General features: G+C 34.8%; 2 protein-coding genes across 3 annotated transcripts; one reads left to right on the top strand and one right to left on the bottom strand.

Moving 5' to 3' along the window:
- Nucleotides 1–766: 766 nt before the first annotated feature.
- On the bottom strand, nucleotides 767–4,864 carry LOC116143169 (mitochondrial carrier protein CoAc1). The gene is made up of 7 exons (XM_031428594.1): nucleotides 4,011–4,864; nucleotides 3,409–3,494; nucleotides 3,105–3,312; nucleotides 1,930–2,062; nucleotides 1,344–1,528; nucleotides 1,001–1,129; nucleotides 767–899 (listed from the first exon to the last, which is right to left on the bottom strand). The coding sequence occupies exons 1-7, from the start codon at nucleotides 4,203–4,205 to the stop codon at nucleotides 798–800; spliced, it is 1,038 nt and encodes a 345-aa protein (XP_031284454.1). The 5' UTR covers nucleotides 4,206–4,864; the 3' UTR covers nucleotides 767–797.
- Nucleotides 4,865–14,292: 9,428 nt separating this feature from the next.
- On the top strand, nucleotides 14,293–23,782 carry LOC116143216 (TBC1 domain family member 15). Of its 2 annotated transcripts, XM_031428657.1 has the most exons (16): nucleotides 14,293–14,535; nucleotides 14,695–14,868; nucleotides 15,024–15,075; nucleotides 15,179–15,286; nucleotides 15,466–15,550; nucleotides 15,674–15,728; nucleotides 16,177–16,593; nucleotides 18,441–18,500; nucleotides 19,100–19,198; nucleotides 19,294–19,404; nucleotides 20,584–20,655; nucleotides 20,754–20,870; nucleotides 21,464–21,613; nucleotides 22,342–22,442; nucleotides 22,919–23,001; nucleotides 23,357–23,782. In XM_031428657.1, the coding sequence occupies exons 1-16, from the start codon at nucleotides 14,473–14,475 to the stop codon at nucleotides 23,599–23,601; spliced, it is 1,992 nt and encodes a 663-aa protein (XP_031284517.1). In that variant the 5' UTR covers nucleotides 14,293–14,472; the 3' UTR covers nucleotides 23,602–23,782. The 2 variants fall into 2 exon arrangements, with proteins under 2 accessions (XP_031284517.1, XP_031284518.1); XM_031428658.1 differs by lacking the exon at nucleotides 22,919–23,001 and having other exon boundaries at nucleotides 23,274–23,782.
- The last annotated feature ends 1,488 nt before the right edge of the window (nucleotides 23,783–25,270 follow it).

Genomic DNA, 25,270 nt, shown 5'->3' on the forward strand with positions numbered 1-25,270 from the left:
AGGCCACAAGCAGTCGCTATCCTGCTATAAGTCGGTTAACAATAAATAATAATTGTATTTATAAAGACCCATTTGTATGAAAAGTTTTCTCTGATTGGCATAGGCTCACAGTCTTAATAGTGTGTTTTTGCAACTTGTCCACTAGCCTTACGAAAGTAGTTGAAGTTGTTAAATTTATGGAGACGGAGAGAGGTAGATGAAAAATAATTAATTTCACCCGTCTGTCCACGGCAGCAGGGTCTCGGCTCGGGTCTCCTCTGTGGTCCTAACTAGTCGGCACAAAGAAATGTTGTGAGCTTAAACCTTATCTCTTGCAATCAGTCATTGAAAAGCGACGAATTCAGGTTCTTAATAATGTATGTTTTCAGGGTTATCCTACCTATCCCAGCAACCCAGCTAATGCTATAGCATGACCAGTTAGTATCACTCGCTCTGGTGATAGTTAAAACACAATTCATGCATATCGCTGGAGCTCTGGCATGGCCATTAGAATTGACCCAATGATCTCTAGTAATTGCCCATCAAGTCGACTAAGCATAAAATTCTAGATGGTGGCATAACTGGCAAGACCGCAATCTTGATTCATTTCTTTCACGCACATTTTTTATTTTTCAGTGTGAACCACAATCTTCCATCTAAAATAGAAACAAAAACATGAAAATGAAAAATCACAGAATTCTTTTCTCAACATGCAATGCATTTGTGCCTATATACAAAGGCATCTTTAATTAGTATAAATCTGAGCTACTTTCAATCAGGTAAAGTGCTTGTACAAAGTCTGATAGCTATCGTCAAGATTATGAGTTGGAGACTGATTGCGATTTCTGCCGAGGTGGTATGTGAAGCCATACTTTCATCATGTCATATGCAGTGAAACCAATTGCCACAGAAGGAACAATCTTAACACAAAAACCATGAAACTCTATTAGTGAACAAACATTAGCAAACCTAACAGTAATCACATGATGAAGAAGAAACCAAAATAATCTCCACTGACTACCTTGATATAATTAATGCTCAGGCCTGCAAACAACTGTTTCCACCCTTGATTTCGTGCAATGCTGGTAAGCCCTTCCCATGTGTTCCTGTATTTGGCATCACCCTTAATGGAAGGTCTCAGATTTTCTACCTGTAAAACAACATTGTAAAAAAATAATTTAAAACTAAAAGGAGATGCACCCCCGCCCCCAAACTTCTTACTTGAGTACATGTAACATGGTCTTCAGGCAGGAACCTCAATTTTCTCACTGAAAGGAATCAAATCATTTACATCCCACAAAAATATATTATGTCTACAAAAGGAAAAGAATTAAAACCTAACTCTATTAACAATTATATGATACCTGCATCTGTCTCCTAACAACATCTAACGGGTATGTGAGGGTCTGCCCAAATAGCCCTGCTAGGGCTCCACAAGAAAGACGCATCATAATTGACTTCTGATGCTCTTCAGGAACATGTCTCTTAAGTTCCTCATATACATAGAACTTCAAACCAGCATAAGGGAGAATTCCAGTTAGGGTTGGACCTGCTCAGACAAAGAACACTTTTATTGTTACGACCTGAATAGAATTTAAAAAATATCAAATGTAGAATGTATGTTCTATGAAGCAACAAAATTAAAATGAAAAAATATTTTAAATTATGAATGAAAGTCATGAAATAGACCCCCATGGAAATTTAGCTGGTATAACATAGGAAGAGAAAACACAAAGATTAAACATGGAAAGTTTCAGTTACCCAGTCAACAAGAGCATCCACAAAGGAAAACCAGATGTTTTGAAGAACAGTGAGCCTTCAACAAACATTCAAATTAGAAGATACCAAGTCCATTGGATGCAAAATCCAAGCATTTAATACCATATGTCACCATAATTGACCATGCATCACCGTGAAGTAAAAGGCATAACAAAAACAAGCCATACACACCTATGCCTCGATAGAGAGAACGCATTCCCCCGTCCTTGTAGACACTTGTGAGTACATCTTTTATGCCACCATATGCAGGTTGAGCACATACACTTCTTATACCACCCCTGAAACTTCCTCTAGTATCTACAACCTACATATTCAGATAAAAAAACAGATCAAATAACAAACCACAAGATATGATCAATAAAAGAAACAGTTTCAACAAAACTATATTAATCATGTTCACCATTTCTTTCAAAAGACTAGATTATCACAGGACCAACAAGACACAGAAAGTAATCAGAAATGCTGCTTTACACAAAAACCATAAAGATTGTGTTCAGCTGATTTGCCAGTTTTCAGTTCTTGGACCTCAATTGTTTTCTTCACTGAAAAAATTATAAGCTGCTTTGTACATCGTTTTTCTTTCAACTTATCAGATGTTCAGCACGCAATTGCATTAGAATTCAAATAATTTTAAACTAGATGCCTCTTTTTTTTTTCTTTTTTAATCTATTGGGAATCAGAAAAGTACAAAACAAATTCTTCATAGTGTCCAAGTTAAATATGATTGATTCAATATAGGTTAGAACAGCCAGGGCCCTGTTGCAAACTTCTGGTTCAGGCTTAGCTTAGGTGAGCTTAAAAGTTCGACCAAATCTAATTATAGCCAGTAACAAATGGATAAGTGAATACCAGAGTACAACAAATGCCTGGGTTTAATGATTGGATGCACAATTGGAGTCATGGTAAAAATACTTTGTCCTTGATTTTTTTGTTTCAGGACAGATTAGCTTACAATTAGGTTTTAGTTCCAACCATTTTTGAAATATTATTTTTGTTTTCAAAAGACAAAGAAAGGGAAAGCAACTCTCAAACAAGTTTTATTTGCTCCCATCGTCTTGAAATGTAAACAAGAGGCAGGAAAAGATGATAAAATCAGATGCCCTTCTTTGCGAGGTGCTTCTACCAAAAACTTGCAAAAGATGATACATAGCATCATTCAAAATTCATGAAAATACTGTTCATCAACTTAAAAGGAAAGCCTTTTGAAGCATTAATCATGATTCATAATTCCAAAAAGTAAAACATAATAAATAAATAAATAACTACCAGTTGAAAAATGTTCTACAAGATCCTCACTCACTCCAATAAGAGTAAACGCCCCAATAATACTTAAGCAAACCACTCACCTGATAAGCAAGTTTTGTACGAGCCAAATCTAAAGGATATGTGCATAAAACTGCCGTTCCTCCAGCCAGTGAACCAGCTAAAAGATCTATAACAGGCCCTGATCCCAATGCTGAATAGTTATTCACAATCCAAACACGATATTGCTCATACGTCATAAAATGCAAGGCTGCATAAGGAACAATCCGAAGAACACTAGCTCCATTTCCTCTGAAAGAAAATATAAAGCATATTTTACAACAACCTTCTTGTGGGAAGACACACATATAAAAATTTTCTTCATATATGTATAAATATAAATCTTACTTATAAAATCCACGAATACCCTCCTGCTTCAGTAACCTCTTTAAGGATTGACACACCCCAAGAGATTGGAACCCTTCCGTTCTTGTCTGCAGTAAGCAATTGTGTTGAAAGAAATATAGTTAAGAACTATTTGGGAATCATAAATCTATCAAAATTTATAAAATATAACTTATGAAGAAACAAAGTAAGCAACAACAGAATTGGCAAACAGCTAAACCACAATCAAATAAGCAATGTCCCCTCCACAAAGACTTGATAGCGACTTCCCAAAATAATGTCATCTTAATAAACTATATAGGACTATTTTAACAGACGTGTCTCCCGTATACCCAATTAAATACACATTTCCAAGCGGCTTACATAACTAACAACTGCCTGCTGTCAAAAGTCTCTAATAGATGATCCCTCCATTGATACAAAACTGTAGAAGGTGAAACTACACTTACACAAACCATGTAAAACTAAATTCAGCAAAGGGAAATGCAACCTAACACAATCTAAACCAGTCATATGGGCATACACAATCCTATAAAGTGCAAATAAAAACCCCAGAACTACTGCATGAAATTAAAGCTTAAATTTTCTAAAGGGATGAGTTTCACCTGCAAGAGAATTTTAGTCCTTTCCAGAGGTGCAACAGCCGTCTTAGCAAATGCTCCTGCAGCGCCCCCAGCAATGAGCTCCTTAACATAAACAGGCAAACTATCAACATAAGAAACCCCTCGGCGTGTAGATGAACCATCCACAAATCCGGCAGAAATATTTGTTGACAATGTAGATCCTTGTGAAGAGCCCATCTCAAAAAGTTGTAACACAAATCAATCTACTTCAACAATTCCGCTACAAAAACTCTATGATGTCGACAAAATATGATTTACTATCCACTTTGTAGCTTAAAAAACTCCTTATCCCATCTATCTCTCGGGATACAAAACGAATAGACCTTGCCTTCAAACAAAAGATTCAATGGCCTGATAGCACCCAGGAATAATTTGGGCACGTTCACAAGCCGATATTTCTCTTCAATAATAGCAAGATACATCAACAGACAGAGAGAAAACCGAAACACAACGATTTGCTAATCAAAACCCTTCCAATCATAAAAGTATACCCATTGATCTATCAAAATAAAACCTCAATAACCATCTCAAGATTGACCGAAAATAAACGCCACGCGGTAGCGGGACCGAATGCTCGAAATCCGTTAAATCAAACAATTTCTGCTTGAAATCAATCCCAATTATTACGAGAAAGGTTCAAAAAGATGTAACGAACCTACCAGAAAGTTCGGATTGGTTGCAATTGCGCCGAAGGAGAACGATGGTGTTGAAATCTAGCAAAAGATTCTTTTGCTTTACATTAAAATACCGTCCTCCCCGGAGACGGCAAAGAGAAGTTTTCTTTTGAAGCTCTCGCTTGTTATTTCTTTCAAGACGCTTTGCGCGAGTACAGACTAATTTAAATGTGGGTTATTGTAGAGACATAATTGAGCACGACTCTGGTGAGTGTTGACTTGAATGGATGTTCACTCCCACGTGTTCGGCCCTGACTCCTCTGATGGCCGGTGGTTTTTGTTTTTAAAAAATCGAAATTAGTTTGGGCTAAATTTAAAATAAAACATTAAATTAAAATCTCTACCACAACCACAAATTCAAGTTGAAATGGGTTTTAATGAAAAGGTTGAGGATGAGATGGTTAACCACTAATGCCTAATTTAATAAAGAACTCCTTGCATATCATATCATTGGCTGGGAGTCGCATGTTGTTGTGTGGTTGAGAACTTGAGAGTTGAGATTCACGAGGTTTAGCTGGATTAAGAATCTACGACTAGGATAAGGTTTGTTATTAAAGTTCAAAATACTATTTTCAGATGATTCCTATCATGAATAATATTACTTGTTAAATCAACTTTTATTTGAAATAATAAGTTAGAATCTTAGGGAGGTAGGGTGCATTTGTTTCCCTATTTTTGTCATATCTTATTCCTATTATTTCTAAGATACACATTTGTTCCCTGAAAATACTATTATATTTTATTCAATTATTTTTATACTTCTTAAGTTTATTAATTTAACTAAACAACCCCCTAAAAATTTAAAAATTAACAAAAATACCCTCATCTCCCCACATTTGTCAGATTCTAGCCACCATTGCCGGAAGGTGACCGAAATTTGGTATATTGGCACACTACAGGCTGGATCTGGCCGGTAATGCGCCGATATAGTATTTTCTGGTTAAATCCACTGTGGATCTGGTCAGAAAATATCAAATCTATGACCAAAGATCTGATTGTTAGCCGTAGCTAGTCGTCAACAATAATCAAGATATGGCCGTCGTTGACGACCAAACGCAACCATATATGGCCGTCAATGGCCAAATCTAGCCATAGATCTAATCTGCAGTGCACCGATATGTCAACTTTGGCCGCCCTTTGACAGTGGTGGTCAGTTGTCGGTATTTAATAGGTGGGTGGGGGTGTTTTTATAATTTTTAATGTTTTTATTACAGGGATGTTTAGTAAATTAACAAACCTAGGGGGGTTTTTTTGTTAATTTTCAAATCCTACCTCATTATTACCACTCAACTCTTACGTTTTCAAAAATACTATCCAAAATACTAAAACAAACTTAAGTTGTGGTTGGTAGAGTATTTTGAGTAGTATTTTTAAAAAAGTTGAGTTGAATTATTATTACGAGAACATGATTTGAATTTGAAAATGTGTTTGGTAAATTTTTTAAAACATTTTCTAAAAATATTTAGATTATTTTTTAATCTCCTACATTTGTTAATTTAACTAAACACTCTTTACAATAAAACATTGAAAATTAACAAAAACACATCCACCTACCCATTAAATGCTGACAACTGGCCACCACTGCCGAAGGGTGGTTGGAAGTAGCTAGAATGGCGCACGACTGATTAGATTTGGCCGATCGTGCATCGATCTAATCTGGCCGGAAAATGCCAGATTGGCGCACGACCGCCACATCCAGCCGATCGTGCGCTATTCCGATAGATTATGGCTACCTTTCGACGATGGTGGCCGGTTGCCAGGAATATGTGGGTGGGTGGGTGTATTTTATCAATTTATAAAAATTTATTATTGGAAGCGTTTAGTTAAATTAACAAACCTAAGGGGTAAAAAAAATCTAAATATTTTGAATTGAACAGAATAAGATTAGATTTTGAAAATATAAAAACAAATATGTATTTTGGGTATGATTAGATAGGATAGGATTGGGAAAAATGAAACAAACACGGCCTTAATTTTGCGTGTATAAATCCAATATACATATTGTTGAATAATTCATTATCTACGGGATTTGAAGACAGTGGATAATTTACTGCATGTTTGGCTTAGTATTTTTATCCATATTCTGGATCCTATTCTCCAAATAATGTTTGGCACATTATTCCAGAAATATTACCCTATTTTTTATTACTTTTAGACCCCCATAAAGTTATTAATTTCACTAAATACCCCCTGAAAAAGTTTAAAAATTAACAAAAACACCCCTATCAACCCAACTTGTCAGATTCCGGCGACCACCGTCCGTGATAGCCGAAATCTGTACAACGGCCTAACTTCCAACCAAAAATGGCCGGAATTTCACCGATGTGGCCTTTTCCTTCCAGATCTACCACGGATCTGGCCGGAAAAGGCCAGATCTGGCCGTCAGCGACGGCCAAAGAAATGGCCGTCGTTGACCGAAAACGACGGCCACATCTTTGGCCGTCGCTGACGGCGAAAGATAGCCGTCGTTTGGCCTTTTCCGGCCGTCGAAGACCATAACAGACCGTAGATCTAGCCTTTTCCGACATGGATCTGGCCGGAAAAGGCCATAACGACGTGTTACGGCATAGATCCGACCGATCTGTGCCGTAACGAAATTTTTCGGCCAGATTCCGGCGGTGGTGGCCGGAATCTGGCACTGCAGGTGATGGGGGTGTTTTTGTCATTTTATATGTTAGGGTCTTTAATTAAATTAGTAAACCTAAGGGCTTTTTCATAAATTTTTAAAATTTACCTTGTAATACTCCCCTATCCAATAACACAATACTATCCCTAAAATCCTATCCAAAATACTAAACCAAACGCACCCTTAACTACTAACTAAGCAAATAATACCATGTATATAAAATGATGTAATACAAAATGAATAGATATGTGAAAATAAAAATGTAATTCTTTAATTAATAATAAATTATATGTTGCATAATGAATAGATCCACATTATTGGATATACTCAACATTGTATACAAAGCTTGTATGTATAGTAATACTCAATTAAAATGTTCAATGATTATATGATCCAAGATTATGGAAGTCTAAACATTTTTTTTTTTTTGGTAAGCGAGGTGTCTAGGCCAGCTTGCGCGCACCTCAACTAATTATCGAGGTCTATTGAACATCTTACAAACTTAAATGATCAAGTAAGCCACAATATTATTGTAATAAATAGCCCTAAAGTTTAAACCCAACAACTCAAAAAATAGAGCGGACCTTTTTGATCACTAGGCCGACCCCTTAGGGTTAAATATAAACATATTATACATGGGATAACCTAAGTATAACTAATATGTTCCATGATTATGCAAGTAGTAATTTTTAGTCAATTTAATATCAAAGAAAACTTAAACTTATACTAACGTTTATTTGTCCACTCCAACTCTGACGAAACTCAAACCATGGTGGCTCTGATATCACATGTGCACAAGTGTCACAGGTTGGGAGTTTCACACCCAAGAGGCTAACCTATTAGGTGAAGGGACTCCCCCATTTATAAGCCTAGGATCTCTCTAATACGCTTTCGATGTGGGATTGGTTACACTCTCCCCCACCCAATTTTGTGACGCCTCGTTATAGGTGGGCCCCCCTTGCCTACCCATTCACCTCACTCTCATGTGGACCCACAATCACACGTGAACGGCCCTACATGGGTGCTTGGTAGGACATCGAAAGATGGATCGGTCCTTGGTAGGACATTGAAAAATGGACCGAGTCTACTCTGATACCACTTATCACGGGCTGAGAGTTTTACATTGAAGAGGCTAACCTATTAGGTAGAGGTAGACCTAGGCATTTGGGACTAGTCCCAAAAACCCGACCCAAAGGACTGGTCCTAGGACCGATCCTTATAAGGCCTGGTCTTAGGAGGGCCTAGTCCCAAACCAGACTAGGCCTATGGGAGGAGGGACTGGTCCCTTGATCGGGCCTTCCTCCAAGGCCCGGGCCTGGGCCCAAACCTATTTAAAAAATTTTAAAACAGTCCTTTGTAAAATATCTAAAAACCTCATGATAATTTTCAAATTGACAAAAATATTAAGGGTTAAATTGATATTTTATAAAAAAAATACAAACAAACAGCACAAGTTTTTTTTTTTTTTCATTTTCCCCCAATCCTACACTATAAATAATCCCTCACACTTCCAATTTTTTTCACGCCAACTCTCAATCTCTCATTCTCTAAATCTCTCTACTCCAATCCAATTCTTATTCATATTTTCTTCAATTCAATTTATATTTATTCATATAATTTATTTATATTTTATATTATTCAATTTTTTCTATTATTCATATTATTATTTAATTTTTTTTCATTTTACTTATTTATTATTTTATCATAAATTCATAATGGAAGTGTCAAATGAGTTATATGTTCCATCAACCAAAGAAATGGAAGGGTTTGATCCATTTTCACTCTTTCTAGAAGCAGCTACTGCAATTCAACAACAACAACCACATTCAGCCGGGACGAGGTGCAGCCAAACACAAGCGAGTTGAGACTCCACGACCCAACCCCCTCGACCGTCAAAGAGGGTTGTGTCTGATATATGGCGACACTTTACCAAATCAAAACAGGTAAAGGCAAATGGGGAAGGGGAAGAATCGTGCGAAGTATGTAATTTCTGTGGAACCGTTATCAGCGCTGAGAAGGAGACTTTGACGATGCGACAACATTTGGAGAAGAATCACCCCCAAATAATGCAGCTAACCAATTCATCTTCAACAGGACTATGTAGACAAATTCAAACTCAACTTAATTTTAATCCACAATCCCCAACTTTGTCAACATGGTAATACAATGCACTCCAAGCACGAGAGGAAATAACAAAATACATAGTTGTTACGAACTCTTCCCTTTCTTTATGTGAAAATCTTTTTTTTTATTCACTTGATTAAAACTGCATGTTGTCCAGCATATACCCCTGTTAGTAAAAGTACAAGTAGAAGAGACATACTAAAACTTTATAACCAAATAAATATTCAAATTAAAAATGAATTTCAAAATTTTAGGAATATATCTATTGCACTTACTTCAGATATATGGCCTTGTAGATCAAAAACAGATTTTTTAATTGTCACAATACATTACTTAGATCATGGTTGGGGTTTACAACAAAAATTGATAGGTTTTAGACCATTATATACTACACATAATGCTGACACTATTTATTTTACAATACTTGAAGTTTTGTAAGAATATGTATTAACTGATAGAGTTGTAGCGCTAACGTTAGATAATGCAGTTGCTAACACCGCGACTATCTCTTTATTTGAAAAGAGATTGGATCCGCTTGGTAAAGACAAATTTTTTCACCACATATGTGTTTGCCACATCATCAATTTGATTATTAAAGCAGGTTTAGAAGCTATAAATTCGAAGATTGAAAGGGTGCGTGCGGCTATCAAATTCATCGTCGACGGTAGCAACAAAATATGGCAGGAGTACGTCAAATATTGTAAGCAAGAGGATCCACCGGTTCGACTTTTGAAATTATGTATGGATATGTCTATCCGTTGGAACTCCACCTACTTGATATTGGAAAAAGTTTTGCCAAACGCAACACAAATTACAGATTTTGTCAACTGAAAGAATCCGCAGGAAGTTGTCAGCTATGATGATTGGACGGTTTGTGAACTTTTTTATTCATTTCTTAAAGTTTTTTATGAATCCACCAATACATTAAGTGGTCTTTATTATCCTACTACTAATTTAGAGTTATATATTTTACTTTAAATTTCAAAAACTTTTGCTAAATATAGATACAATGACGTTTTAATGGAAAATGTTTCAGAGATGGAAAAAAAATACGAGAAATATTGGCTAGATATTCCATTCTTATATGGATTAGGCCTTGTGTAGATCTTAGATTTAAATTACATGTAGTTAATTGTATAGTTACTAAGACAGGCTAGCATTTATGACATGATTATACGTATTATTTGATTAACTTTAAGCAAAATTGGGAAGCTTTTTTCCTTTATATCAAAGCATGTACAATGGCACTAGAATGTCCAACAGAGACGATCAACAGAACCCTGATGAAGACAACTATCAAGAATCAAGCATGTGGACATATATGGAACATGGCGGCGGAAGTAGCAACTCCAGTGCGTACATACATGGACCAAATTAGCTGAATCGTTACCTACAAATGGACATGTCCTACATGACGAAGAAGGAGAAACATGAGATGGATGTGCTTCAATGGTGGAAAGAACATCAAAGTCGATTCCCCATTGTAGCCAAAATGGCACGTGATATTTTATCTGTACCGGTTTCTACAATTGCATTCGAGTCAGCATTCTCAATGAGTGGTTGGATTGTTGAAGATAGGATATGCTTTTTAACCAATGAGATGATTGAAGTGATAACATGTTTACGAGATTAGACTCATGCAGAGAGAAGACTACAGGAACACCCTGAAGATCCCGAACTACTCGAACTCTTCAGGAACACAGATTTGAACAATGTAAATATTGTTGACGATGACTAATTTAATAAAAATAAATTTATTTAATTGTTTATTTGTGAAGTGTGAATGTATGATTGCGTGAATATTACATTTATGTTAAAATTAATTAATTAATTAAATTATCTCTTTAAAGTTTAAATTTAAATCCTCATATTCATAAATGATTATAAATTATAATTAACCATTAATTAATTAATTTTTAAAATTAATTAAAAATTTACTAATCTCTCGGGGTGGAAATAAATTTTCCAGGCCCCTAAAAATTCCATAAACCCCCCAACATAATTTTTTTTTGCCCCAAAATATAAAAAAATTGGGGGGTGAAAAATAATTTTCCAGGCCCATAGGACTGATCCTATGGGCCTAGGACCAGTCCTAGGGACCGGTCCAGGTCCTGAAATTTCTCATGGGCCTAGGACCATGAGCGACTGGTCCGAAATGGGACGATCCCAATCAAGCCCCGACCTAGGCCTTATTGGGACCGGTCCTTCCCCAAGTCTAGGTGGAGGGATTCCCCCATTTATAAGCATAGGACCTCTCCAATACACTTTTGATATGGGATTTGTTACATTAGGCATTACACAAACTAAAAGTATATTCTAAGCTACTGTAGTAGTTAAATGAATTATTTAAGGATTTCTTTATGAATTTTTTTTTTTTTTTAAGAATATTGAAAATGTTCGGGAAATGTAAAAATGAAAACGCAATTCAACATATTTGTCTGAAAATAGTATTTGAAAATGCAAATAGGGATGACTATTGAAAGGTTTACTCAATCGTTAATTTTAGGAATCTTGGGTGGCTGGATGGTTGAACAAGAACTTTTTGGTATATTATTCAAGAGGTTCTAAGTTCAATTCACATCGGTTGCTAATAGGGATGACCACTCGAAGGTATATTCTATCGTTAACTTTAAGACTCGGAGGATCAGTCGAGTTGTATGCAAATTAAACCAAACACCGCGGGTCACAAAAAAAAGGCAAAAAATGAAAACTGATTCAATATGTTTGTTTGAAAACATAAAACAAGAAATGAAATGTCTAAAATTTATCATTGTTTATTTTTATTTACAATTTTGTGTTAACATTTTCATTTAAAATAAAAGGTTTTGTTTTTGTAAAGAAAATAAAAAGTGTAAAAGAAGAGGGAGAATAAATATCTTTTTAATCAAAATTAAAAGAGTTGCGGGCCCATGCTTCTCAGTCCAAGCCAGCCTCTGCCTTTCCCGTCTTTTTTGAATTTGAACTTTAACTAAACGGTAAACGAACAACAATTTCACGTTTTAACGCACACTTTGTACTTAATTTGTTCTTAGAAACTACAATTTTTATTTTTTTTTATTTTTTTAATACCTCAACTAATTTTTAGGACCTAAATTTTCTTTTTACCTCAATTATCTCTGGAACCTGAAATAAACAGTCGGATAAATTTTCTCAATAACTACCCCTATTAGGGGTTTAAAATAACTAAACTCAAGAACCCATATTAAATCTTTTTACTCTTTTAGTGGTTGAAACTATTTTGGTTGTTTTATAATTGGGCCAATAAGTGAGACTTACATCATTTATCATTTATCATTTATCTGCGTAATTAACAAAAACCAAAATCAACATAAAAATGTCAAACAAATAATGAATAAAAAAAAAATATATATAATAATAGAACAATTGGCCATTCCAGACAGGGCCTAGTGCTGATACAAAAATTCGCATCAACCAGAGAGATTCGATTGACTTTAGTGGAATCGGAATAGATGTGGGCATGATCACGAATAATCAGCGATGGATGAATAATAATACAATAAAGTAAATGACAATGAGATTTTTAAAGTGGTTTGGCGAGGTAAACTCTTAAGCCTACGTCCACTGTTCTTGTATTTGTTGTGAGAACTTACAATAAAATAAATGACAATTAGATTTTTAAAGTAGTTCGGCGAGGTAAACTCTTAAGCCTAAGTCCATTGTTTTTGTATTTGCTGTGAAGCTTACAATAAGAGTTATATGGAAAAATTATAACCTCATTTTCATCATTTGAAGGGGTTTATATATAATGTTTGTACAAAGAAAAGAGCGAAAATAAAAGGGATTACAATTGATTTGAAATGCAACTCTCATATTCTCGCGATCAGGTGTATAGATTGTTGTTAATCTGATCATTCCCGTAATATCTGCTATCTAAAGTTATCTGGGAATCGGTTGAATGATCATTTGGATTGTTCACGACTAGCTTGTGCTGGGTCAAGCTATATGTCAACGAGCTTATACTGGGTCGGACAATAGGTAGAGTCGGACTGATCCTGGGTTGATTTAATACCTCGCCACTCACCGAGTTTGATGGTAAAATCACACACAACACCTAGCATTGGCCTTCTATTTTTCATTTTTTTTTATTTTTTTTTCTAATTTCTTATTTTGTTTCAAATATCAATAATAATATTCATTGGTTACTTGCGTTAGTACCCTTTAATTTGTATTTTACCGTTATGTTATTGTTAATCTTTAAGTAATGTTATGTGCACTAACTAAATTGTACTAATTCAAGTACTAACAATTGAAATTTTGATTTTTTTTGTTTTTGTTTTTTGGGAGAACTAACGTGATAGTAAGAGAGGTCTGTCACTTCAATCAGTACTTGAGTTGTATGAGTTTTATTCTTAATCTTTGATTCTAACAATTTTTTTTTTTTTTTTGTTAATTGGTAAACTTCTCTTAATTCAACATTTAAAATTTGATTTATATTGGACTATTGGGGCAGAAACTTCCAGTTGTTTCTTTTTATCTTAATCATTAAGTTAATTGAATTGAATACACAACTTATAACACATTAGGTAAAGATATCGTGAAACATTAAATCTGGGATATAAAATTTTACCTAAATGTTTTATAAAAAACTAAATATAAGCGGATTTTTATTTTTTATTAAAGGTAAGAGGTCAAAATTTAGATGGTATATTATTATAAAGAAAGAATAAATTCAACACTTTAGTCCTCTACGTTTACATAGTCACGCAATTTACATATATATTATTCTTACCATAATTTTTTAATTAAATTATTATTAATGAGGATAAGTAATAACTGAATGGCAATTATAAAAGAAAGAAAAACTAACATATCCCCGAAAGTGACCGTATCGCTGGACTCCCACGCCTTCCCTCTCTAGAGTCTAGTCCCTACTCTCTCTTATACCCCTCAGTATGACATTTCTTTTCTTCGTCTAGAAGTAAATCGAATCGCTATTTTATATCTCAACTGCCTCTCACAAATCATTATTGTAATTTCATATCTCCGCCAATCCCTACTCATGCAAGAAACGGAGCTTCACGATTTATCCGACGATGCTGATTATGCCGCTTCTATGCAGCAAGTAAGCAATTTACATTTACGTTTACATGCATTCAATGATGATTTCTCGTATTTTTGCTTATTTCAATCGGATTGAATTCACTTACGATGTTAATGGAGATTCCGTCAAACTAATTTAGGGTTTTTTTTTTTTTTTTTTTTTTTTTTTTTTTTAAATTAGGGATCATCAAGCATAATGAGGAGCGACAGCAGCAAGACTAGCTCGTCCAGCGAAACCGACGGTGCCGAAGTGGTTTATTTGAAAGATAATGTTACAATTCACCCCACTCAGTTTGCATCTGAAAGAATTAGCGGAAGATTGAAGCTAATTAAACAAGGCTCCTCTCTCTTTATGGTAAACATTAATTTTAATTATCCATTCTTTTTGTATCTATTATCATTTTCTTTTTAGAAAATTCCGATATCTATTAGCTGTATTTTTTTTTCTGTATCTATTATCATTTTCTATACAGTATTTCTATAACTCTGTTTTGTTGGCTGTGATAATAGACCTGGATTCCGTACAAAGGACAAAACTCAAACGCGAAGTTATCTGAGAGAGGTTTTTAGCTTTGGACTTGCTATGGTTATATGGAATACTGGAGGTGTAACTGTTTAGAAATGCTGAATTATTGTCATGTGTCTTTTTTTTGTTCCTTATGTAGATAGGAATTTGTATACCATAAGGGCGGTGCCTTTTACGGATGTGCGGTCCATTCGCAGACACACTCCAGCTATTGGGTGGCAATACATAATTGTTGTTTTATCATCAGGTAGTCAATTTGGATTAACCAGAAATTTTTTTATGAGACATTTGAATTTTTTATGGTGTTTATTAATTGCTGCTTGTGCGCTTATATTTGGAGTTAATTATTTTTTTTCAAAATTGTGATGTGCAATATTCCTTGTTATGTATTTATTTACATGATCTAAACGGGAAATCTTGTTGCAGGCCTTGCTTATCCTCCACTTTACTTTTACAATGGCGGAGTTAGAGAGTTCCTTACTACTGCAAAGCAACATGTTGTTCTTGTGAGGTCGGTAATTGTTTATTTCTCAACTTCTCTTAGCAGTACCGAGGGTTTTAACTTTTGTAACCTTATTTATCTTAGGCCCATGATGCCATTCTTGCAACTTTCTTGTTTCACATAATATTTCAGGTCAGCAGAAGATGCAAATGTATTTCTTGTCAATGATTTTCAAAGTCCTCTGCAGGTATGTATCACACTGGTTTACTTTGGTTGAGGATCAATAACGCTTCTTCCATTTATTGGTCAAATATATTTCTCTGTAGCAGCATTTCCTGCATTTGGAGTTGAAAATTTGTTACTTGGAGGGGAACCAAGGGTGTGACTTCAATAGCGAAAATCTAGCTTTTATCGAATATTTTCCTGGATCAAGTTTGGTGTAAAACTTGCACCTACTGGGTCACTTACTTCCACGATATATCTTATGTAGACTTTGAAAAAAAAAAAAAATCAGAAACTAAAAATTTAAATTACCTGTTTCTGGGCATATTCCCTTAGTGTTGATATTCAAGTGACATGATTTATTTGGTGAAGATTGATCTAGATATTCAGAACGTACATAATTTATTTGATTGATGTTGTTTCCTGTTTTGCTTGGTACGATTAACTTTGAATGTTTTAATCACTTGCAACAGAAAACTTTATCTTCTTTGGAGCTGCCTGGGGTGGTTACTGTAGCAAGTGGGCCATCAACACCTGTTTCAGTTGGCGACTCTCTTTTAAATGAAAACCAAGATAGGACCTATGGGGCAGTTGGCCCGGTGAGTTCCAGTATTTCTCGGTACAATGGGAGACAGAGGCAAAAGGGTCATGATCCTGCTCGAGACATCTCAATTCAGGTATTGGAAAAATTCTCTCTGGTGACCAAATTTGCCCGGGAAACAACTCAACTATTTCGTGAAAATCATAGTAATGGTTTTGGTCCTTTTGAGAGGAAATTTGACAACCAGTCTGTCGAAAATCACCATCACGAAGCATCCTATGACACATTGAAAGATAGTGATGCAGAGAATGTTTGTGGCGAAATTCCAGTAGCCTCAGATCCTCTCGAGGTAATGATTTACTTTTTTGGTGATTTTGTAAGCTATTAGAATCTCAGTTTAAGTTGTGACTCTTTCAATAAGATTAACTGTCTTGATGTATGCTACTAGTAAACAATAATACATACTTGTGTAGGGTTTGAAAGTGTGATGTACTATTAATCACTGGGTTGTAATTCAATATTATTGTTTGTAAATTTTAATTTAGTTGCGTCATACCGTTGATTATTGACCATAATAGGTTATTATATCCATCATTGTTATCAACAGACAGGTCACTGCAATGATTTTCAGTTGTTTATGTTGATTGGATGTTGGTGGTCTATTTAGTGGTTAGGTGGATTTGGTCTTTGGGCAAACAGCTTTACTAGTGCAGTGGGAATTACATTACTGTTCTGAACCAAGCATGTTTTATGTTAACTGTTTAATAAATTAGCATGCATGTTATGCATCAGGCATTTTTGGACATACTAGAATTGTTTTTATCTTTCTACATGCAATCAACATAAGAAGCATCCGGTCAGCTGTTGAACAAATATGAATCCAAAACAGGAAGCAGAGCTAAAGATAGTCTTTTTGGATACCAGATAATTTCTAGAAACTTCTGTGGGTCTTTAACCTTGTGTCCTCCACTTGTGCCATATTACTTTAGGCTTAAAAATTATTTAATACGTTGAAGTTTGGTTCAGAGCATTATCCTCTTGGCTTAAAATCAGGCTAGTTATGCTGCTATAGTTGGAAAATAAAAAGATTAATTTTTTTTTTTCCCGAGGCCATCTGATGCAGACCTCTATCCTTTTAAACAGAAAATTCCACCTAGGAAACACAATCATGATGAAGAAGTTGCCACCAATGTGCAAACTTTTGAGCTAATCAATTGTAAGGAAGTATAGACAGGAGCTTTATGTTTCATTGTAGTTTATGAGTTTGTTTCTTGCACTCTTTCTGAAGTATGACCAGTTTATACTACATATGCAGTGGGAGATGACCCAATAGTATTTTGGTTAGTAGTTTGCGTGGATCTATGAGTGTAAATTGTTCTTATACAATCTATACAACATGTTTGCGTAATCACAAAGGTATTGACCAAAGATTGCTGTGTTCTATAACATATGAATGCTGTATTATGTACTAGAGCAAGTGTAACATACCATCGGTCTAGATCCTTCACACATATAGTTGGAATAATGAAGTGTTAATGATCTTGGTTGACTGTTACCTCCTGAATTCTTTGCTTTTAGCGTTTTGGATTGACATTATTGCATCTTTGCCATGATATTATGTTTTTTGACTCCTAAACGTGTGCATCAGTCAAATAAATGTCAAACTTTCGATTAATATACTAGAGCATGTAACATACCATTGTTATAGTCCTTCACATATTTAGTTGGAATAACAAAGTGTTAATGATCTTTGATGACTGTTACTTCCTGAATTCTTTTTTTCAGTGTTTTGGATTGACATAATTGCATCTTTGCCATGATATTACGTTTTTTGACTCCTAAGTGTGTGTATCAGTTACAGTAAAGGTCAAACTTTCAATTGATTTTTTCTGGAAGGTCATTACCTAAGATGTTTTGAATGCTTCATATGGCCAATTGAAGCTGTGCTTTGTCATCTTTTCTCGAATCCTTGAAACTACGGTTCATTTATTTGACATTTGTGTCTTTATTTATTTTTCATAATGCTTCATATGGCCAATTGAAGCTGTGCTTTGTCATCTTTTCTGGAATCCTTGAAACTATACCAACTCCAGACTATACATCACACAGGCCGGTTCATTTATTTGACATTTGTGTCTTTATTTATTTTTCATAACAGTCAACATTAAATTAATACACATTTATTGTTTTCTGCAGTTGGATAAACAAACACTAGTGTGGGGAAAACCCCGACAGCCACCCTTGGGGCCTGAAGAGGTAAGGGCTATCTTTTTTTTTCAAATAAGTCTTTCATCCAGTTTTTAATTCTAGATGGTAGACCTATTAAATTTTAAGTCTTTCTTGGTCATATACTCTTTTATCTTTCAGAAGGATTTTGACTCCCAGTGCTTTTTTGTTTTAATTGAACTTGTTTCCTGAAACAGTTCCAAACTTCTTTTTATTTGTTTTGTTTTATGGATGTCTAAATTATGGTCTATATGGGACAAGATCAAATTAGATCTGGTGTAAAATTTTCTCAATTTACTTGGCTCAATTTCTTATCATTGGGTTTAAGATTCAGAAATCCATTAGTATAATATAATGAGAAAACTAAAATTATTTGATCAAAATTGTATTTGGACATGAAAAGTTCACTATACGTGAAAACGGAAGTTTGCACAACAGAGCTGGAGTTATTTGACGGTTTCACCCAGATAAAATAGAACTGATAACATAATGTATATTTCCCCTTAAAGCACGGCAGCTTCCCAACAAATAAATTTTTGCAGTGGCTTTGTCTTATATGCCTTCTTTCAAGGACTTGTATTTTTGGATATTTATATACACATGATTGCTGCTACGATGAATATGTGCAGTGGGCAACCTTTTTGGACAACGAAGGTCGAGTTATGGATTCAAAAGCTTTAAGAAAGAGAATTTTCTATGGAGGAATTGAGCACAAATTACGCAGAGAGGTTTGTATTTGCAGTATGCAAGGAAAACTGTAGAAGTATTATTTATTTGGTTAGACATGCTTCTTGTTCATGAAAGCTCTTGGTTTTACATGTAGCTCTGGGCATTTTTACTGGGATACCATGCATATGATTCAACATATGCTGAGAGGGAGTATTTTAGGTCCATTAAAAAGTCAGAGTATGAGACCATAAAACACCAGTGGCAGGTTTGCTGTAAATATTTTTGTTATTTTGTTGTGGATTTCTCCATCCTTCAGTACTTCCTAATGCTGGCATGTTTTTGTCTGCTGTTGTGTTTCTAGATCTCCCCCTTGCATCAGCATCAACTTCAGATTGTCTCGCTTTGTTCTCATATAGTTGTTTAACATAATTTCATTCATCAATTACTCTATCATTGCTGATTATGTGTGTAACTTTGGAGCTTATCTATATAGTTAGCCATGTTTTTACCTTGTATCTAATTATCATAAATGCATTGTTGGAGAGAGAGAAAGTGATGCATTGCTTTTAAGGTAAAAAAATTGTTTTGAGGCTCAACTTATGAGGCTTTTGTATAGGTTACAAATGAGCTGAGTTTATCATATTCTTCAAACTTCGTGATAAGAAGCTTGGAGGTTTACCATGATTTGTCAGCAAAGAAATAGTAGCTTGAACTTTACGCAAGGCTTAATAACTTATGTGCTCAAACTTGAGCGGTTTAGAGTGAAGCTTGGTAGCTCAAAAAGAGTCAATAAAAAGATTTCATCTCATATACTTGTATTAATTATTTAAGTTATCTTCTATACTTGATTTAGAATTTAATTGCATATTGTCAAGCTTGAACCCCATTGCATATTTGCATAGTAGTGTCTGCAAGCACAAGAATTTCGCTGCATGCATTCCATAACACATATCCTAACACTAGGGTTAAATACCTACAAAATATGGTAAAAAGACCTTGCAGTCTCTCCAACAGTATGGCTTTTCTCTAAAAAAGTAATTTGATTCATGTTGCCTAACCTTTTAGTTTTAGTTATTAAATGATCTTGTTCAGGCCACTAACTTTTTCTTTTGTGCATGCCTGTGTGTATTCATAAACCCAGTAAGTTGAACTTTTTTGTTTTTAATATTTATAAAATTAGTCAATTGTCTTGCAGTTAGTTCTTTTCCTGACTAGAATGTTAATGTTAGTTGACCATGATCAAATTTAGTTTAATAAATTTGACTGGGGCCTTATTCTGTTAAAAAACCGAGCATGGTCTCGATTGCTCTCCGTTTGCAGATTGAATTCCTTTTTCACTTGACTAGAGACATCTGCCCAATGGCTCTGTGCTTTTATCATCATGGTTTCTAGGATATCTTTTCTTCAAGGCTTAACATATGCATGTATAAATTTTCTTCTGCAGAGCATCTCAACTGAACAGGCAAAAAGATTTACAAAATTCAGGGAGAGAAAAGGACTTATTGATAAAGATGTGGTATGTGTGAAACTAGCGCAACTTTTTCGAAACCTTGGTATAATGACTTTGTAAAGGAATTTTTACATGCTATTGATTGTGTTTTCATTTGTTTCTAGGTAAGGACAGATAGGTCACTCCCTTTCTATGATGGGGATGATAATCCAAATGTGAATATTCTACGTGATATTCTGTTGACGTACTCCTTCTACAACTTTGATCTTGGTTACTGTCAGGTAATTACTTATTTCATGTAGTGGTTTTTCTTGTCTTTGCTGCCAGTTCAATGGAAATTCTGAATTTATAATTATGCAGAGTCATTAAGCTAACATTATTTAAAGAAGATTGATTTAGAAGTATTTTAGAAAAATGAAGCAATATATGCTTATAAACAAGTAATTGATTCTGATGGTGGCATGTACACATTTTGAAGACATGTAGGAAACTTTTTGCTTGCCATTTGAAAAATATTTTATTGTAAGAAAACAGGTCATGTGAAGCATCCTTATGTTCACATGTTGCATTGAAATCCATGTATAGATATGTGAAAGAGGGCTGAATTTTCGGATTAAATATTCAGCGCTACCTTCCAATGTACCTAGTCTCTCTGTGATGTGATGATACAAAGGCATGGTGCTATGATTATTAATTTCATAAACGGTTACGTTAAAGTTGTCTTATGGCTTTGTGTTTATGTTTGGTTTGGCTGTGTGAACTATTAGTTATCGTATTGCTTGTTATGATAGGTCTTTTGTCCTGCTTGTTTTGTGGTTTGGATACTGTTCTATTCATGATTGCATGTTATAATTGTTGTTTATTTGTCTTACAGGGTATGAGTGATCTTCTTTCCCCCATTTTGTTTGTAATGGAAGATGAGTCAGAATCATTTTGGTTGTTTGTGGCACTGATGGAACGTCTTGGACCCAATTTTAATCGTGACCAAAATGGAATGCACACTCAACTTTTTGCATTGTCTAAGGTTTTTTCTTCATCTCTCAGATGACTTGAATATCATGCTTTAGTAATAGAAATGTGCACTTAATCTCTTTCATTATTTTAGTTTAATTTCCTTTTCCAATTTCAACATGATATTTTTTTTGTGTGTGTGTGTGTGTGTGTTTTAAAATGTCATAGGTTTCTATTTTGACAGTGCCATTTGCAGCCAAATCTTCAGCCTCTTCAATGTCTGCCTTTTATTAATTGTAGCCTCTCGGTTAAGGAATTAATCAGATTTTAAAAATTGAATCTATGTATAATTGCATGTCACCTGCTCGTTTAGCTGGAATTTTTTCAGAAGTTAAATGGTGAAATCATTCTTGGTTTTTGTAAGACTCAATTGCTTACAATGAAAATCTGTTAAAGACAAAGGCTCTAAACATAGAAAATTGTTTAAGATGGTAAATGAAGTTCTTCAAGCTTCACAAAAGATGTACCTTCATGCTTCTACATAGGGTGAATACTACTCTTCTGGCCTTGATATCTTGCTGAGATCATGATGATGTTACTTTCTGCAAATTTCATGTTAGTTTACTTCTTATTTTTTGACAATAACTTTCATGTTAAAAAAATCAAGTTGTAGTATCACTAATGTGTAAATGGTATTTAATCATTAACTGTTGGTGGTTTATTTATTATTTGTTAATGGCCTGTTCAATTTGTGAATTGGCATATTAAGCTCCCAGTTTTTATTCACTTTTGTTGTTGCAGCTGGTGGAGTTGCTAGACAGCCCATTGCATAATTATTTCAAGCAGAATGAGTGCCTGAATTATTTCTTTTGTTTTCGCTGGGTTCTAATACAATTTAAAAGGTCAGATACCTGAACTAACTGGTTTTCTTTTTGAGTGCTTTTGTCCTTTGATTTTGCAGTGCTCTTAAGTAACATTTTTCTTTTCAACAAATTTATAGTGTATCTGTGTATGTTCCATGTAGTACAGGATAATTCTGGTGCAAAGGTCCTAGATTAATGTAATTAAGTTTCCTTGGTTCTGATCATTTATTAGAATTACTGTGTTGGATAAAGGAAGGGAAAAGAAATAGGATGAATTGTCTGAAATTTCACATTGGGTTGTATGTGCATGCATTTATGCGTGTCTGACCACTTCCCGTAGCTTTTTACCTTGTTCTAGTTTGCAGGACCTGTCTTTAATTAGCTTATCATGATCCTTTCAGATTTTCAATTTTTTTTTGGTTTAATTTTCAATATATTTCTTAGATAATGTAGATACGTGTGTGATAGATAAGATGACCTAGGTCAACCTGATATGATTTGATTATGTTTCTCAGAGAATTTGAATACGAGAAAACAATGCGTTTATGGGAGGTACTATGGACACATTATTTGTCTGAGCACCTGCATTTATATGTATGTGTTGCAATCTTGAAACNGAAATAGGATGAATTGTCTGAAATTTCACATTGGGTTGTATGTGCATGCATTTATGCGTGTCTGACCACTTCCCGTAGCTTTTTACCTTGTTCTAGTTTGCAGGACCTGTCTTTAATTAGCTTATCATGATCCTTTCAGATTTTCAATTTTTTTTTGGTTTAATTTTCAATATATTTCTTAGATAATGTAGATACGTGTGTGATAGATAAGATGACCTAGGTCAACCTGATATGATTTGATTATGTTTCTCAGAGAATTTGAATACGAGAAAACAATGCGTTTATGGGAGGTACTATGGACACATTATTTGTCTGAGCACCTGCATTTATATGTATGTGTTGCAATCTTGAAACGGTACCGGAACAAAATAATGGGGGAGCAAATGGATTTTGACACACTCTTGAAATTCATTAACGAGCTGAGTGGTCGGATTGATCTTGATGCAATTCTAAGAGATGCTGAGGCATTGTGTATTTGTGCTGGTGAGAATGGTGCTGCTTGCATCCCTCCTGGAACTCCACCTTCACTGCCAGTTGACAATGGTTTGTTATATTCTCAGCAAGATGATGACGTATTGTAAATATGAACCCTGTCCTGGAAAGGATTTATCAGCTTTCATATTCTCAATTTTCTATGGAGACATTTGCTGCTTTCTGTAATGAGCTTCTGTAATACCTCAAAATCTTTTCATTTATGAAGTAAGTCTACGGGTACTCAGTTGAAAGAATTGTCATCGTAGGTTGATGGATTCCATTGTTTGATGATTCTTCTTAAGTTTTTGGGTTAAGCTTGTTCTCTTGTCCGACTGTATATATAGCAGGTGTTTGAAGCATACTTGGATATCCCCAACAAGAGGACAAACAATCTCTTAGGTTTAGATATCTGCTTTTTTTTTGTTTTGGTAACCAGGTGTCTTTGGGTCAGTTTGTGCGTTTTTCAATTAATCTCCTAAATCTATTGAACATTTTACAAACTTAAAAGATCAAATAAGCTATAATGTTATTTTTTCAATTAATCTCCTAAATTCATTGAACATCCTACAAACTTAAAAGATTAAATAAGTTATAATGTTATTTTGATATGTGAATGTGATGTTTGAACTCAGAAATTCAAGGAAAGGAGTAAACCTTTTGACCAATCCATCTTATTTTTCATGTTATCATTTGTTTACCGAAGACCAAATAATATGTTTACTTTGCAATTATGACCATTTAAACCTTCCTATCCTAGTTGTACTCTATTTTACACGCTCTACTTTGTTTGGAGGATGGAGGAGTTTTGTTTATCGACGCAGATGGGCTAGAATGAACCAAGTTTTCGAATAGCATTAGCAGCCAAGACTTTCCATTGAATTTCTAAGGTTCCCGCATTCCTCTGGAAAGTGGGTTGTCGTTTCCGCAGATGGACTACAATGAGCTGGTAATTGTCGTGACGGGTTGTCTTTTCCTTCTTTATTACTTTCTAACGAGGGTAGTACATGCATTCTCTTACCACTTTTCATAATGATATGGATGTGTAAGAGTGTTGGACCCAATTTTCATTGAAATATAGAAGTATAATTCATCACGTTACATACAATACAATACATATCTAAGAGAGAAAAAGAAAGAGAGGGAGAAAGATTGATTGACAAGTGTAATGGGTGTGGGATAAGCACTTGTTTACACAAGTATGTAATAAACGTTATTAACAATATATCATAATGCAACCTCAACTGTGTCGGTGAAGGAAAAAAGCAACACATGCTACTGCAAACCTTGGAAAACTCAGCGGCCCCTACCACTGAAAGGAAGGGGAGGGTCCATAATGAAAGGTTCACATCACATGTACTAAGGCATGATTGATTGCATACCCATTCCCATCTGCGATTGTGAGTATGTGTCCTCACTACCCATGCACTCAAACAGAACAAAGGAATCCAAGTAGGTAATGAAAGGCTCATCATCAAAGACAAACGTTCCATTATTGGGAGGTATCATCACCCCACATAATTCTGTGTCGTAGTTAAGGCTTCCTGTAGTTGTGTCAGTCAAATTATTACTCTCTTCTTCCGATATTCCTTGNGCAATTATGACCATTTAAACCTTCCTGTCCTAGTTGTACTCTATTTTACTCGTTCTACTTCGTTTGGAAGATGGAGGAGTTTTGTTGATCGATGCAGATGGGCTAGAATGAACCAAGTTTTCGAATAGCAGCCAAGACTTTTCCATTGAATTTCTAAGGTTCCCGCATTCCTCTGGAAAGTGGGT

Source organism: Pistacia vera, unplaced genomic scaffold, assembly GCF_008641045.1.
Source record: "Pistacia vera cultivar Batoury unplaced genomic scaffold, PisVer_v2 Contig427, whole genome shotgun sequence".
In the NCBI taxonomy this organism is placed as follows: Eukaryota; Viridiplantae; Streptophyta; class Magnoliopsida; order Sapindales; family Anacardiaceae; genus Pistacia; species Pistacia vera.